The sequence below is a fragment of the Crocodylus porosus genome, unplaced genomic scaffold, assembly GCF_001723895.1.
Source record: "Crocodylus porosus isolate Cpor-Errol unplaced genomic scaffold, CroPor_comp1, whole genome shotgun sequence".
Lineage (NCBI taxonomy): Eukaryota > Metazoa > Chordata > Crocodylia > Crocodylidae > Crocodylus > Crocodylus porosus.
This window is the reverse complement of record NW_017728935.1, coordinates 1757791-1775160: the sequence shown is the minus strand read 5'-3', so window position 1 is coordinate 1775160 and position 17370 is coordinate 1757791. Positions and strand designations below refer to the sequence as shown.

At 44.2% G+C, this 17370-nt stretch overlaps 1 protein-coding gene across 1 annotated transcript in view; it reads left to right on the top strand.

Moving 5' to 3' along the window:
* Positions 1-44: 44 nt before the first annotated feature.
* The window catches only part of MDM4 (MDM4, p53 regulator), a 29986-nt gene continuing 12660 nt past the window's right edge, over positions 45-17370 (top strand). Inside the window, exons 1-5 of the mRNA XM_019546484.1 lie at positions 45-170; positions 10150-10254; positions 13983-14057; positions 16453-16586; positions 17338-17367. Of these exons, the coding sequence (XP_019402029.1) occupies positions 10183-10254; positions 13983-14057; positions 16453-16586; positions 17338-17367 (311 nt within the window). The 5' untranslated portion in view covers positions 45-170; positions 10150-10182. The remainder of the gene's footprint in view (positions 171-10149; positions 10255-13982; positions 14058-16452; positions 16587-17337; positions 17368-17370) is intronic.

Below are 17370 nucleotides of genomic sequence, written 5' to 3'. Positions count from 1 at the left end.
GCCTTCCGGTCTCTTCTATGATCTGGGCGCCTGCGGGAGGACTCCCCGCCGGAAGTGGCCGGCGGCCATGTTGGCCGCGGGGGAAACGGCGGCCCGGAGCCCCCTAAGATGGAGGAGCGGCGCCCGCCGGGGGTCCGCGGGCCGAGCCGGGGCCATGCAGCGGCGCTAGGGTGAGCAGGGACGGCCCGTGTCCCCGCGCACGGGGCGGGCGGGGAGAGCTGGGCCGAGAGCGAGGAGTCAGTAGGAGACGGAACCGCTGACGGGACAGAGACCTTCGTGCGCAGCTGGCCTGTGATCCGTGCACACGGCGTCTCGCTACAGCTAGGCCCATATCTATTTCTTACTAGAATATAAACACACACGTGCGTGTGCATGTCCATGTCCGGGGGTGTGCGTGCATATGTGTGTGTATGCTTGCGTGCGTGCCTGCATGCGCGTGCCGATGCATGGATATGCACGCGCGTGCATGAGTGCAGATGTGTGTGCATGAGTGCAGGTGCATACGTGAAGATGCATGCATGTGCACAAATGTGCGTGCATAAGTGGAGCTGCGTGGGTGAGCAGATGCGTGTGCATGCACATGTGTGTGCGCATAATATATAGGAAGTGTGTGCCTGCGTGCAGGTGCACGTACATTCATTTCATATGTCTATATCCTTCCTGTTTGCAGCACAGTTATTTCAGTAAGGAAGCAGCAGCAGCACATCTGGGCTGCCACCGTTTCCCCTTCCGCAACTGCCCGCCGCCCCTCCACGCGCCCCTCTGGCCAGGCTGGAAGCTGCGGTTGACGCTGTACAACCCGAGGCCTTGCCATGAAAGGAGTGGTGGCTGCGCTCGGAAATCAGTGTCTTCCTGGGCTCCCCTCTCCCCCAGGTCTCTGGTTAGATTAGTTTTCAGATATGTTTCGGGATGTGCTTTGCAGTCATCTGACGGCACGTAGTGTTCAGCTAGTGGATGTGTACGGTGCTTGTCCCATCAATAAAATATGATGCTTTGACAAGTGTTTCATATTCCTGTACTCTTGTTTTGGAGAGCACATTTTTTCTGTTTCTTTAAGCTTTTTCTTTGCTTAATTATGAGTTTAAAATGCTGGTGCCTTGAACAGCACTGAGGAGCTTGCGACTGCCTCTTAGGAGGGAACATTAGAATAGGAAGTCCATACATGGGTCCATACATCATCTGTGGGGCCATTAGTTTGAAGCCAGAAGTCAGCACACCTGCCCAGGACCAAACACTGGTTAAGCCCCGGCTGGATTTAGCAGATTGGCTCCTCCCCATAGCTAAGTGCAGCTTCAAGGAAGCATTTTAGGAAGGGAGTAGCAGCTCCTGTGTTAGGGAACAACAGAAGAGTGCAGGTCCAAAAATTATTAGAACTTGCTATGCCAAGGAGTGAGCTTCATTTTATTTTCCAGAGATTCACTTATTTCCCAAAGTGGTTGGCATGGCTAAACTGATGCCAACTTAGCAAGAAACTGTTGTTCATTGCGGTTAGTTAAAATAGAACTGAAAAAGACTGCACTGCAGATACCCAGATAATTGTGGTTCAGGCTGATGAGGCATGTTCTGAAGAGATCAGATTTAAGACTTGAACCCTGTGTCTTCTTCAGGGAAGAGTTAGGGAGACGTTGCTAGGAAGTAAGGAGTGCTGTTACCTTGCCCTCGGACCCCTAGAATCGGTACAAGTTGTTCCTAGCTAAGGGCTTTGTTTTTTGGTCTAGGTATCTTTGGTCTGGCACTGGTTAACCTCCTAAATTTTACTGCCTGTGCAGCTCTGCCAGGGAAAGCATCTCCCCAGTTGCTAATGCAGTTTTCAGGTGACAACTGGCATTTAAGCCATTCTTGTGCAGACCTGCTCAGTAGCTGAGTAACAGCTGTACTAGAGCTGTCAGCAGTGAAGCTGCAGTGTGGAAATTTTTAGTAGAAATTGTGTTGACAGCCCAATTGCAGCACCATTTTTCGGAAGTCTGTTAAAGGCAGCGTACCTGGGCTTGGCAGGTGGATGTATAGATGAATGTGCTTAGAGGTATATTGATAAAGTGCATTACTGTTTCAGAGTAGGGACAAAAAGTCCTTAGTAATGGGGTGTGCAGATTCCCCTCCTTATGCAAGAGCCTGTTATGCTGTAGGCATGCCTACTGTTCTTGTACTGTACTGTATCACTGCTGCCAAGATGTGCGTTGTTCTCAGTCTCCGGTTCCTTAGATCCATGGTTTTAAACCTGTGGTCCGCAGCCGGCCAGGGGTCCATAGAACATGTCTAAGGGGTTTGCAAAAGATAACAGTGAGAAATCACAAGCATGTGAATACCCACACTTGCAATTCAGAGGGGTCTGTCTGTAGCTCCATGCAAATTTGTTAGGGGTCTGCAAGTGAAAGAGGTTGAAAACCACTGCTGTAGATTATACATTAAACACTCTGGCACTGCACTGGAGGGGGACACTATGAAACCGTAACAAAAGCTTTATAACCCAAGAAAAGTAGGTTGTTCAGTTGCATGAGCTTTCAGAGGTGACAAGTTAGTGCCACCCTGTCTTGCCTTCTGCCCAACTTAAAGCGAACAAATCTAGATACCTTTTACTGCAAGTCTTATCACACATCCTCTGAAGAAATGCTCCAAATGCTTTAGAGCTAACTGTCAGGGAAACAAGTGGCAGAGAGAAACTGAGTCCTGTAGCAAAAGCAGAAGAAATCTTGCGTATGATTTTCAAGAAACAGGAAAAAACAGGCCCAGAATCTGAAAGCAAACAAATACTATCTATGCATGCCAGGCAAGAACAGCCAGCTAAAGACAGGCTGGTTGTGAAAGTGAAACTTGGATACTTTTGATAAGTCTCGTTTGCTGTCCTTACAAAGGGAGGCAGTGTTTAGTGTGCAAAGCACACAACTACCCGTTGCTCTGTTCCTTGTTCTGCCACTGAGTAGCTGGTTGGCTTCTGTCACATCAATTAGAGCCTCTGCATAAGTTTTTAAAAACATATTTTTCTCTTGGAAAATTGCCTTGTTGTTGGAAGCGGGGGTGCAGCAGGGACTAGTGGATAAGACACTGGGTGGTGGCTTTTCTTCCTAGCTCAGTCACTGATCTGCTGTGCCTGCTGGCTTTGGGTGAGGCACTTCCCCTCCTGCACAACTTTATCTGGGTTGCAGCCAATTCAGGGTAGGGACTAGATTTCATTCTTTCTATGCCTTGCATGTCAAGATCCTCCTTTTATGTGGGGCTGCTGAACACTACTCGGACAGTTCCACTAAATCATAAGGAACTGGATGTCTCTGCCCATATGCAAGCCCCTCAATCGATATCAGTTTTTGTAATCGGTGTTGTAAGATGAGAGGTTCATTCCTTCCCTGGCCCCTGAAACGCTGGAAGCTGCTGGGGGCTTGGGTCAGAGGTTGGGTTAGTCTATAAAATGCCAAGGGCAGGGCCTCTTTCTGCCATTGCGAAACAGGCTACATGGTAGATGATCAGCCTGTGGGCTGACCCTGTATGGCATGGCTTATATTCTCATTTGTGCAGGGTTTATATTAAAACAGAGCTTCCCTTCCCCCCAACCTTGTTTGGGATCTGTCCCTTCACAGCATCTGATGATGATGAAGCAACCCCTCTGCTTATGCTGTGCATCTCTGATTTAGTTAGGGTAGATTTGCACCCTTGTAGATAACTTAGTATTTCCAGCCCCACCCCTGCTCTGACATTTGCATACGATATATCATATGCCTTTACAGTGTTCTGCAGCAGGAGTAAAGCAAATGAGTTCAAAGGGTCTTAAACATTTTACTTCTTATTATTTAGCAGCTCTTAAACCATTTAATCTTGGCTTACCCATATCTGTCCCTAAAACCCAGGTGAGATCCCATATGCCAGTTCAGCTTCAGCTACTGTACAGTAAGAAATAAGATTGAACTTCTTCAGTGGAAAGAAATCAGCTGATAGACATAAGAGAAAGCAGGTGTTTTTCTAATGCTAATTGAACAGGTGACAAGTTGTGGGGAGGCATTACTAGTGTAGTGTGGTATTGGATTATTGAACAGGTTTATCCAGAGAGGTGAAGGACTGTTGATCTTTGGAGGTTTTGAGGGCCCAGCTAGCCAAAGCCTTGGCTGGGATGATCTAGTTGGGGCTGGTCCTGCTTGGAGCAGGGGGTTGCACTAGATGCGACCTCCTGAAGTCCCTTCCAGCCTGAACTTGCTATGGTTTCTCTGGTGCCATGTTTTGTGTTTTCCCCTCCCTTTAACAGTTTGAATCCAAAATTGATTCTGTTGTGGAAGGAAAGTTTCTGAAATACAATTTACTGGATTTTATTTTTTTTAAAGGAGTAGTTTATCAGTAGAAGCTTGCCTTATGCAGTGCATGCTTTTGAAAAGGAAAAGCCCATTAAGATGGGCCCATTGCAAATAAGTTTGTCTGCACCAGGATTCTAGACACATCAGCTGTGACAAATACCCTGCCATTGATGGTTGATTTAAAGAGGTTTACAGAGCAATTTGCCAATGATCCATTTTATTCTTTTAAATTGAAGCAATCAATTTAAAACTAGAACTGGATTTTTTTCTCCCCTCTCCCTTTAAATTGGTTTTGCAATAAAAGAAAGTTGCATAATTTTTTTGCAAGTGTTAATTGTTAACATTTATCTCTCAAAGTTTAGCTTGTTTTTGTTTCATTATTGGCAGTTCTTTGAGTATCTTCAAAGACTGAACGTTCCTATAACATGGCAGATATATCACAAGTGAAAAATAAAACTTCAGCAAATGAAGTCTGGACCCATTAAAATGGATTTTTTAAATGGAGGTTCTGAATTTTCCACACTACAATTTGCAAAATAGATTTTTTTTTTTGAAATGCATAAAATAAGCCTTCAATGTAGCACCGCCACCTTTATTGTGGTAGGCAGTACAAGGCTTCTGTACAATACAAATGTTGCTCTGCAATTGTACACTGTTCCTGAGGGAATATCAAGCCAGCATTAGTGTGCAACTCTAAGTGAGAACAGAAGAGCAAAAATTAACTAACCCTAAGGCAGGCAGGTTAAAAAAAAAAATGCAAAGGGTCAGTTTACCATTGTATAACTGAAAACACTGGATGCTTTTTATAACATGGGGTCAGATGTAGCAGGACAGCTCCTCCCCCCCCCCCTTTCCAACACCAATGACTTGGTAGCATTTTCTCCAAGCATCTTAGGACTTCTGCATGCAAGTCAGCTAAGCAGAAGCTGTATGCAACAGCAAGAGTCTTGTCTACATTTAATTAGGGGACCAGGGTAACATGTATTGTCCTGCAGGCTCTGTAGTGTTTAGATGTTCCTGAACCAACAAAATGCTACAACCAGCATCAAAATGCTGAGAGCAGGCAGGCATTTCATTTCCAGAGTGCGATAGTGTTTGCTTCTACATCTACAGGTCCTGTTGATCTGTAGCAGGAGAGAACATAGGATGCGTCAGTAAGAGTCTTGACATGCATCTGCTTCTCCTGTAAGAGGGGGGTTGCTAGTGTAGCTATATTGGCTATATTATCTACTTGTAGATAAGTGGACCGCATGCCCCCCCACTGCCCACTCTTCTGTTTGCAGCCCTGAGCTCTGGGATAATGATGGAAGGTACTTAGTGCTGGAGGAGGAAGTAGGAGTTGGTAGTTACCTGGCTGGCATGTGCTCAGGCATAAATAGATGGGTGCACTTTTAGGAATCTCTCCCATTCATCCTGCATTGCTTCTGGCCAAGTCGAGAGGCATGTAGGGACTTGCACTGATGGAGTTAAATAAGATTGGCCCCCACATCTTGATTGCTGTACTGGAGGTACTGCTGGCTAAACTAATAACACAGATACAACCTAACTGCTTTGCCTTTCCTAAGAGTTTACCTGTTCCAAGTAATGCTTGTTAAGAAGTTGAGGAAGAAAAAAAAAAAAAGGGATGGAAATCCATTTGGAGAGGAGGCCTGTTAAGCTTCATTAACAGGCCATTGAGCTGAACTGTCATGGAGTTTGCATTCCAAAAATTATCTTCCTTTGCAAACAAAACCCACATTCTTTAATGTGAAATGCATTACAACTCCAGTTTTAAAGAGATAATCTCTTTAATCAGGTACTTAGTTTCACACCTAGCCATGGGAGGAGTTTTCTGCCTCCCCCCAGTATGGCAGCTGGGCTTTGGTCTATTGGGTCTGTAAAGCAAAAGAACTTGCTGTCTCACAAGACTGGTATGTCACAAGAGATCCTGTATTATAGAACTGACCATATTAAGTGTTCAGAGGGGGAACCGTATTAAGGCTTCTAAGGGAGACATGAATCAGAACAGAGTCCAAAAATAACCATTTCTTTCCTCTTACGTGCTGTTTCAGATGATAGCTGTAGAGGGAAATTTTTCTGAATCACTGATCCTTTGCATTTGGCAATTCAAAAAGGAAATAAGTCTGGAGTTTAGGACCTTACAGGCATACTGATCTGACAGTTGTGCAGTGGAAGTGGACACACAGGACTTCCTACAGGGAGAAGAGATGGTTAGGGGGCCAGCCCATAATCTTAGTTTCGTCTACACTGAAAAGGCCGTCTCTGAAGCTTCCCACCGTCAGGGGTACAGATGCAGATGAGCTATCAGGCGTCTGTGCTGGAGCAAAATATTTCAATTCTATTAGCATTCCTAGTCTGAACTTATCTTAAGGCCTGTCTGTAGAAGGGAGTTAACACAATGTGAGCGTCAGTATAAATTTACAGTGCGCCAGCTATTCTGCACTTAGTTGAAGTAATTGCCTTGGACTTTGACAAGCCTGTAGTGCTTGCTGCACAGAAAAGTTATCCTAAAATAATCTATGGAGTGAATTTACAGTGCAGTAGGACAAGCTTCAACTGTGAAGCTCCCTCATACTTTCAGTAGTGTAAGCTTTCTGGCACTTAGCAATGAAAGACTTAGTGGAGAATAGCTAGCGCACTGTAAATTCATACCTAGCCTTAGTGGGCAATACATTCCCATGCAAACAAGCTCTTAGAAGCGGCTTCATAGAAGTACTGAGAGAGTTGGTTCTTAAGTCAGTTCTCCTACACCTGGTTTATCATTAAATCTTGAACCTTCCCTGTTAAAAACAGCTTACAGCTTGCCTTTGCAGGGACACTTGGGAAGGCTTGAGACAAAAAGCTGCAGTGGTAAGGTCACTGGCCTTCTGCCTGGGAGCCTACATGATGGTTTAATGTGTTAATGTCCCTGTTTTAATTCGTCTGAATTGCTCACCTGGACAAGCCCTTAATCAAAGGGTTTAAGGTACAGATCTGATTCAAGACAATAGAGGACTTCTTCACAAGTTTATCAAAGGGAATTTATGTTGGGTGCAGACACTGCTTTCTCTAACCAGGGTTATGCAACTAAGGAAGTTGAAGTGATTAAATTCCAAGCTATCCACACATCTTTAACATACCCTCGAGAGAGATTGGAGACCTGCCCCTTTTCAGGACTGTAAAAAAGAAAAAAAAACATTGCTTTCCTTTGTTCTTAGTCTGCCTTCTTTCATACCAATCAATCTGACATTAACATCACAAAGTATTCTGTCCAGTTACTCCCTCTTCTGAGGACTAGAAAACTAGTTAAGAGCAGGGCAGTCACGAGTAGTGACAGTGCTGCTGCCTGGAAGAGCCACAGGGTTCGAAGGAAACCAGCATCACTGAAGCTGTGAGTCAGATCTGACAAATCAGAAGAAATCTAGACATCCCATCAGCAGCCCAGACACAGGCAACTAGTGCCAGCATCCAGCTGGAGGGACTTGCTGGGGGCTGCTGTGTGCAAGGACTTGCAGGTTCTTCCTAGCCAGAACTAAGGCCATCTGCTGAGACCAAAACTACCAATTAAACCCGAGGAGGAAGAAAGGTGAGACCATGCCTTTAGATTAAGTAATGCTAGCAGGTTAATTTGTTGCCAGTCTAGGTACAGCATGTCAATGAATATAGGGACTCTTTAGCATACACATAGCAAATATGGGCAGTGTAGTGCTGAAAAGCAGCCTCAGACACTGATGACAGATTTGTCCACCAGCAGGGGCTAAGCTTACTTGGAAGTAAGAGGCCAGCACTGATAATGAATCAGCCTACATGGTGATTGCTTAATTCACATTAAATACGCATGTTTTGCTTCAACTGTTTTGTTGCATCTGATTTTCAGTAGGAGTTTTACTTCTGTGGTTGCCTTACATGAGAAACTTGGTTCATAAGAGCAGGATCAGAAATCCCTTCCACTTGAGGGAGATTAGTAGGTATTCCCCTTTAAAAGATGAGTAAATTGAGCAGAGTGCGAGTCACCCCAGAAGATCACAGTGAGTCAGTGTCAGAGTATTTTCAGGGATCATTTTTTCTAGTTTATTCCTGGAGAAGTGCGTCTGCAATTAACTGGTTTTTGCTCTTTCTGGGCATTTGGTTATGCTTATCAGGCAGTGATCTGGTTATCCTGCTATTGACTTACTCTTACAGTAATAAGGGAAAACGTAAATGAATGCACCTATGCAGTAGTCTGAGAAAATAGCGGTCATTTTAAGGCTTCTAATTGGAAAGCTGCTGCTGAGTTTTAAAACCTTCAGTTTTCAGTGATCACCTCTTAGCCTCAGCAGTGGATGAAACAAGGACATCCAGCCCTTCCAGGGTCCGCACAACAGAGGCCATTTCGTGGCTGCATCTGCTCTGGCAGTTACAGGATCCAGGTTTCTCCAGTGCTGGGTAGCAGTGAGGGGATTTGTAGTGAGATGGTCCCTGCTTTTAAGTCTTAACACAGAATTCCCTGGTCCTCTGTTAAACAACAGTGGAAGCAAAATAAAATGGCAGAGAAGATGCACTTGTTTGGTCATGTCTGAGGGAGCTTGGGTTTATGTTGTCAGTCCTAGACCCGACAAGATTATAGCAAGATTCAGTAATGTGTTTTGGTCATGCCTTAAGAAATGTGACCAGTGTTTAAAACATGAAATCTTACTGCATTGTAACTGGGTCTGGGAACAGCTTTTTTCTGCTGGTGTAGGCAGGACTCCAGCTTAAGGGACTCGGACTTCATTAATGTACAAGGGCAAAAGAATAAGACAGAAAAAAGACCAAGAAGCAGAAATATTCCAATACAGATCTGAGTGACTAATGCTGAACTGGCCATTGACTTGAAAATAAAAGCCTTTTATGACTTGAAAAAGCATCCAGTTTGCAGTAGCTTATTCCATATACACTGACAGAGCTATATTATGGTGTTGAAGTCTGATTACAGCTTCATATGGAAAAATATCAGAGCGCTTTGAGCAGAGATTGAAACAGAGCTAGCACCAGACAGATAACTTCAGGGACTCCTCTCTATGAGATTCCCACTTGAGCATTTGGAGGCCAGCCATATAATTTTTCCAAGCATCTGAAGGCACCAAAGAGTAGAATAATTTCTTCCCAATGTCAGTGCAGCTGCAAGGCCACAGCTCATACAGAGGAGATCTGGAATTTGGTGTGGTGTGAAACCTCCAGCCTCCAGGTGATCTTTGTGCTGGTGGACAAGTGTGCACCTCTTTCAGGAGCTGGGGTGATCATCAGCAACCCACTGTCCTGTTCTTTCCCCATGGAAGAGATTGCTATTGTCTGAAGGAAATTCCCTTGGGGTTAACCATGAGTCACTTCTTACAGTACAATCTGACTCATTAGCTTCAGAATTAGAAGCATTTGCCTCAGTATGTCGCAGGGTGCTAATGGCTCTGAGCTAGTTAGGGTTCACACCCTAGTCTGGCAGTACCTCAGCCTGGCATGCCTCTTTTCAAAATGATTTGCAAGGCTTTCTAGAGTAAAAAAAAGGGCCAGATCAATTTGCACTGATGACCGAGTTGTCTAGTGAACAGCCTAGAAATTCTATAAAAAAAAAAATGTAAACAGTTCTTGATCACTGAAGTGTTTTTCCCCAGCTGCTCTTAAACATCTGCTTGTCCGAGTGGATGAGCAGACAAGCGTAATTTATATGGAACAGAATTGGCATTGGACTCGGCAGGTTGTTCCCTAGCAGACAGGTGCCCGAGTCAGCGCACACATTTAGATTCCGTGTGTTCAAGATGTGCACTCCGCGCTTATTTTTAAGAGTGACTTTAACCACTTCCACTTCTTAGAAGGTGTTCAAGTCAGCACCAGTTGTATCAGCCTAGACATTGAATACAGCTTTTTTTTTTTTTTTTAGGTTTGTACCATAGACAGCTACTTCACTGCCACCATGTCTTCAACCTCAACACAATATCCAGCATTTGAAAATGCCAGCAGAATTGCACATGGACAGCCCCAACAGGTACTCTTCTTTCCTTAAAAATTAGTACGACAAAAGAGCAAGCAGGGCAGCTTTGATTTCACAACATGTGGCCTTTTGTACTGGGGAGAATGAATAATCTCTCATCGAGTCAGCAGCTTGCAAACTTTAACAAGCAGTGCCACTTGGATGGATGGTAAGTCAGTGACAAACTGACATTTAAAGCAGTGGGAAAAGGTTATTTAAAATAGCCACACGTGAAAGTACCTAATCTTTTCATTCCCAGGGATCAAGTCCCATACTTCAGGGTTCATTTGAAAAATTCTGAACAGCATGGGATACCTTCACCAGACAGCTTCCCAGAAGAAACTCAAGTCTGGAAAGTTTGGCTTACTTTATAGAGTCAGTCATTGCACCTTCTATTTCCGTTGGCATTCGCCCAGGGCACCACTGAACACTCAGCATTCCCTTTTCAGCTTGTCCTGGGAATAAAATGGTAATGAGTGCCAATATGTCATAAGCTTTCATCCCTCCAAGGCCAGCGTGGCAGTTCAGTAGTATGTGGAAATCTGGAGGACCAGCATTGAATCAACATGCTGGCTGCCAGTCGGAGAAAACAACAGAAAATATGGGCTGTGGTTAAAAACATCCAGTTTAGAAATGAAGACAAGTGGGTTCTCTTGGACAGGAACGATGCCATATTGTTCAGGCTAATTTCGCTGGGAAGATTGTATCTGTGTGTCGAGGGAGTGGGCAGAAGTGGAAATTAGCTTCTAAAGCAACTCACTCAGCTTAATTTATAAATTGTAAATTCCATCCCAGTTCCATGCAGAATTGATTAGCATGCTTATTTATTCAACTCACTCTGGTGAAAAGAGTTATAAATAAATAAGCAGACTTTGATGTCAGGACCAAAATATTTCCTGTCAACACAGCTATCCAGGGGAGACACAGAATAAGAATGAGCCATGACTTCTCCCCACCCTACCCCCGTTTGACTTCATTATATTATATTAGTTGAGGCTTAAGCATTTCCAAGTTAACTTGGGCAGCTTTTTTTTCCTGGTTCTTGTTTTTAAAGAAACAGGCACAGATGGGGAAGGAGCCCTGTATAAACAACGAGCAACCAAGTGCCCAACTCCCCGTGCCTGAAGAAGGGTGACTGCACCCGAGAGCTTGCTAAGAACTTTTTTCCAACTACTCAGTTATTGGTCTAATAAAAGGTATCACATCTATGTAAAGGACTTTGCCCATAAGCCTTAATTTGAAGAAGCACAGCTATTGGGTGTGGGCTAACACGAACTAAATGATTAGTACAGGGAAGTAGAGAGTTGTGGTTTGAGGTTGGAAATTTTTTGCTCACTTGAGATTTCGGTTTTCTAAAATTGCATCTAGCAGTGTGGGAGTCAGTTGGTTCAAAGCAAAGATGAAGATTTTTTGAACCTGAGAAAAACTCACATAGGAGAATGAACCCCAGCTTGGGCATTTGTCTGGGGACCCACTACTTGACTAATGTCTAGGCGACAAGTAATAAAACTCCACTTACCTCCAGCAGGAAGAAACACTGGTGGTAGCAAGGCTTTCTAAGAGATGCCAGGGTTTAGTGAGGCCTGGGATTCTGGGTAGCCCCACCTTCTAGAGGAGGAGAGGCCTCTTGCAATTACATTTATAAATTAAGATTGCTCTGGTACAGCTGAGTTCACTTAGTATTCGAGGGAAGCCGTCAAGGGCCATTTGTAGCTGGAAGGGAACTTAGATGCGTGTTCTTGATAAACACTAGAGCAACAACACAGGGGAATATATAAATGCACAGGGGAAATGTTTCTTGCCTCATGGTCAGCTGAAGTATCTTGCTGATTGATGTCTTTAAGATCAGTGAGTGATCTCTTCCCCAACCCTAATATGAAACAGAGCATGTGTGTGTAACAAGTGCAACCAATCTGTATCCTACCCCGCTACTTCCAGCTAGGAAGCATGATGCTACTAGCCTCATGAGGGTGTAGCTGAGCCATTGGTTCTCTTCTCATATGAATTCTTAACTTTCTTTCAACATTAATACCACCCTGAGAGAATCAATGCTTCCAGCTTGCTTGTAGGAGAAGAAACAAGCCAGGCTGGAAAAGGTGCATCTTGCCTGTCTTTTTCAGACCTTTTCATGTCTTACGAACTACTGCAGAAGTGACAGCTAAAATTAGCCTCAGCTTCTTATGAGCCTTCTATGAAACTGAAACTTGTAGCATCATTGTAGCCCTAATTGGGATTTGGTTAATGAGTGGTGAGGAAGCTCTGACAGAGCTTGCATGCTAAGAGCCAGGGTGTGCTTGTAGATAGCGCTGCCTTCCTCTACACCAGCGATTTTTTGATCTGAGATTCAGCGATGCGTTGTGTGTGTCCAAGTTCAGGAATTGACCCTGGAGTCGATCAATATGCATTGGGAAAAATGCCACGGTGCCCTTGTATCTAGCCCTCGCATAACGCCTCATTTAAATCTGTCACCTCTGGCTTCCTGGTATTAAGTTCTGAAGGATGCAGGAGGAGATCCAGGGGAAAGGTTTAGTGCAGCATATATTTGTTATACTAATAAAGCACTGTAACATTCAGCTTCCAGCCCGAGCATAATAAGACTGGGGCATCTTGACATTTTTATGGAGAGAGGACATTGATTTGCACAGCAGCACTTCTGCCTGGGATTGTTCGTTACTTTTCTGTGGTGCGTGTACGTTAGCTGAAGTAGTATCAGGGCTGTTTTAGAACCGTCTGCTGCTCTTGTGTAGCATTAACTATCTTAACTGCTTTTGACCATTGATTTTGTGTGTAGAGTGAGTAAGACTGGAATTATTGTGTTCTGCCTTCTCATGTGTGTGCCCGTGATGCATTATAGCCTGTGGGAGTTCAGCAGCTGCAAAGATTACAGGATCAGACCCTTAGCAGCAGTTACTTACAGAAGAACAGTGATATGCTGCATTCTTGTGATACTGTCTCCATTCACAAATTGCTGTAGCCAAGCACCAGCTTGGTCTAATGGACTCCATCTATTCATTCCATTCAGTGACCCAGATTTAGACTTGGCATAATTGAAGTTAATGACATAGCCACTCCATTATCACTTGAGACCTTACAACTAACGTGTGGAGTTATTCACCATCTAGGATTCCCCTCACCAAGGGTCTAATTCTGTAGTCCTTGCTCACATGAATAATTCTATTAAAGTTAATGGAGCAATATAGATGATTAAGGGCTCTTAAGTTTGGGCTTCCTAGTTTGGTGGCTGTGCTTAGTTTGTGCCAGAGTCAGAACAGTAAAGCAGCTGCACAGACTGAGTTCAGCTCTTCTAACTAGTAAAGCATCCTGACCAAGTCTGCAGTCCTGCAATGAGAAGTGCTGGGATGGCCCCATGTTGTTTGCTGTGGAACCATCTGAACAGGGGTCTACGTGCGTGGAGCTCATAGATAGGTTTGGGGGTATAGGCAGGATTTAGCTTCTCTTTAGGCATTCATCAAATGCAAATGGATTCTAGAGAAATGTGGACATGCCATCAGGAAGGTATCGAAAGGCCAGCAATGTTCCCCTTGGCCGGCAACTCGGATTGCAGAGCCACTTGTCTCGTTTTGCTCTACTGATTAAATGTGACAGCCTGGTACGAGGCACCCTCAGAGGCATTTATTAGCTATGCACTTGGGGGCCATGAATGAATCTCACAAATGCTTGTGTCTTCTTGGAAGCTCACCACACCATAGCGCTCACTCCAGACTGTGCGTTCTGCACCCTAGGTACGACCAAGACCGCCGTTCTTGAGGATTCTGCAAGCTGCAGGTGCACAAGGTGAAACCTTCACACTGAAGGAGGTGAGCCCATGATTCCCATTTTCTGGTTAAATTTGAAGAAGGAGCCGGAGTGCTCCCTTGGGAGATGATCAAAGTACCACTGTGTGATTTTAAATTCAGAAACTTGAAAGGTGGAAAATCATTTTGCTGCTCTTTGAATTACCAGCTCCATTGTTTTAGGTGCTGCACAAACAGAAACAGCCTGATGTCTATCATGCTACAGGAAATTTTGGAGCTATTTGTGTGTAAACTGTTCTAGTCACTAAAATATTTGGGTTTAGGAGATGGCAAAGGTAGCTTTTCTGACTTAATCCTTGATCTTTTAAGTTGATCCTTTGGAGTGTAGCCTCCCTTCAAATCATTGGGGTTCCTTGTGGACTTAGACTCACCGGGGGAGATTATTTTCCAAGAATGATTTCCAGGCCTCGTAGCTCCCGGGGATGCAGAATCGGGCCCTGGATCTCTCTGCGCTTCAGCGCCCCACATGTGAAATGGGCAACCTTACATGCAGGGATGTTGAGACTTGATTAATCATAAATTGCTTTGAGAGAGCCTCTGCTGGAATTGCTATAGGAGTGCAAAATATGAATGGAAATCATTTATTTGGGGAATTCAACAACCGCTTGAGAGAGAGGAAAGATCTAATAGACAGTTGCACACCTGCGAGATTGTAGAAGACACTTGGTGATTGTCTTGCTGTCTCTGCCATACTTGGAAGGTTTTTTTTTTAAATTGTACTCCATTTGATATTTTTCTCTTAAGTTTTCTTTGAAATGACTTGTCAGCTAAACCCGAGAGGCTCTGAATTCATTTATTTTAAGATTAAAATGCAAAATGTGTACAAGATTAAAAAAATGACACCGGCTGTGATTTACAGGGGTGTCCTGTCTGCAAAGAATTAAATGCAGTGGTTTTTCATTATGAATGTGTCAGATACCCCTGCAGAGCCGCGTGACTTAGTTTAAACACTTATGCATTTAAATAACTTATTTAGCTTCTAAAATTTTTGCAAAAACAAATTGGATGGTTCAAATGGAAGGGGGTTCAGTGTTAAATGCAAGCTACTTCTGCGGATTAACGTTTTAACACAGTTTAGTCAGTCTTTTTCCAGTGAACACAAGCACTGTTGGCAACTTTTTAGGTTGTATATATCTTTGTTCGAGAGTATCCATTTTTCTGCTAATTGTGGAAGGAATCCTGCCTGCATGACACATACACACTTGACTGTCTTATCCTCACAGCTTCTCACTTTGGTTCATCTCGATATGATCGGTGTTCTGTGGCCTTAGCCCTTAAGGAACATTGTTTTCTTTCTGCACTTCTCCATGGTTCCAGTGCAAGTTATTCTGCATTTATTATCTTTATTCTTGCCTTTGCCAAGCAAAGTGTCTCCTCATCAGGCCCAAGAGCATGACTGAGCTCATCCTCACTGATAAGTAGTGCTTCCTACCCTGCTTCCTTTGTTCACCAGATTGCCTTCCCTCTTTCACTTGGATACTTGCAGAGTGGTACCAACAGGCTCTGCTTCAGGCCCGCTGCATTGCCTCAGACTACCAGCAGTCAAAACCAGGGTTATTCTCAGTAGATTTTGGGTTACTGTGTAGTACCTCAACAGACTGATTCAGCCAGCTGGCTTCCATTTGACTGAGAAAGGGGCCTGTGTATAGATTGTAAATAATTTCAACCTTGTCCTGTTCCCTGTTGTAATCTCAGACAGCAAAGAGAGTTCTGTTTTATTTGCTGACCTCCTAAGTGGCTGGAATTAATGAAAGAGTATCAGTTAGTTAAAATCTTTCCATTTAATTAACTGCAGAACTTGGAATTATTGTAAATTGGCCACAGTTCCATTTTCTGTTTTTGGATGGGCTGCATGCAACCTAGTAGTTTGGTTTAATGCCAGAGCAGAACAAACTTTCCTTTCAACAATGAAACAGCATCTCATTTTGGGAACTCTGGGTACACTCGCTCCACGGGTCTCAGGGGTACAAGAGAAGTGATATGTGATCTTTAAGCATAGGCCTGACAGCATGTTTTCAAAGCATGCTTGGAAAATGACCGTAGTGATCAAGAATCTGGAAAAGCGGGACCTGGACTGGGAGCTGGGAAACCAGGGCTCTAGTCATGGCTTTGCTGCTGACTATCTGTAATGCTGCAGGCAAAGCACTTGACCCCTCTGTCTCAGTTTCCCATTCTGTACAAGCATTAACATCTAAGCGCTTTGCAAAGCTGCCACAAGATGCATTCCCTCATGGTGGTTGAGAGTATGGGTTGAAAGCACTAGGAAAATACATTATAAGGTCGGTAAGGCGGTATTTGATTGTGCCTCCGTTGCCAACGTTACCAGAACAAACTCTGGAGTCCGTGCTGGCTTAGTATCAACTGCAAATGCGACTAATATTATCTTATATATCGACAGGTCATGCATTACCTAGGACAGTATATCATGGTGAGGGAGCTATACGACAAGCAAGAACAACACATAGTGCACTGTGGAGGGGATCCGCTGAGAGAACTGATGGGACTGGACAGCTTTTCAGTGACAAATCCACGGTAGGAAGGGATGGGACGTTGCTGTGCAGGCCTTAAAGGGAGGGATGGTGCATCTGTATTAAAGAGATTGCTTCGGCAGGTCTCTCAAGTATTTTGTTCCTATCTTCGGAGTAGATGAGATCTCTGTGAAGATCTCTAGATCACTGGTCCAGTGGGTTCACCAGCGCTCTGGAATTCCACTGGTCAGACTTGATCTTTATTTCATCTGTGTTAAGGCAGCGCCTTAACGCAATTTCCCCGCTTCACTGTTGAGGCAGTGGACCGGCTGCTGTGATACTTAGGTTCTGTGATTTCCCAGTCTGTTTTTCGGGTCGCTGTGGAGACCACATTTCTGGGTGGTAGAGATGAGGGCTTGTTGCTTCACAATTGCAAGCTTTCAGGCTTTCACAAAGGGGAAATACAGAAGTCTTTATGAGGCATCAGGTAATTTGGGAACACGAGCCCTGGCAATATTACCCTGAAGAAATGGGTCAGGGAAGGAATGGGAGCAGTGAGATGATTTATTGGGGTAGGGTACTGACTGTGAGCAAGGAGACTGTCTACTCTTTGATTCCTTCATTGTGGAAAGAAACAGAAACTTTGTGATCCGTCAGGATGCAAGTGGGGGACATTTGACTCCATCACTGATTTCTCCTAAATGGGATCAGTTAGCCAGCGCCTGGAATTCTGGCTGCTCGTATTAAAAGGAGTGAGGCTGTTCTGTTTTATTTATCCCTGCAATCTCATTTATGGGTCGTCTTTTTTCCTGCAGCCCAGTTTATGACATGTTGAGAAGGAACCTGCT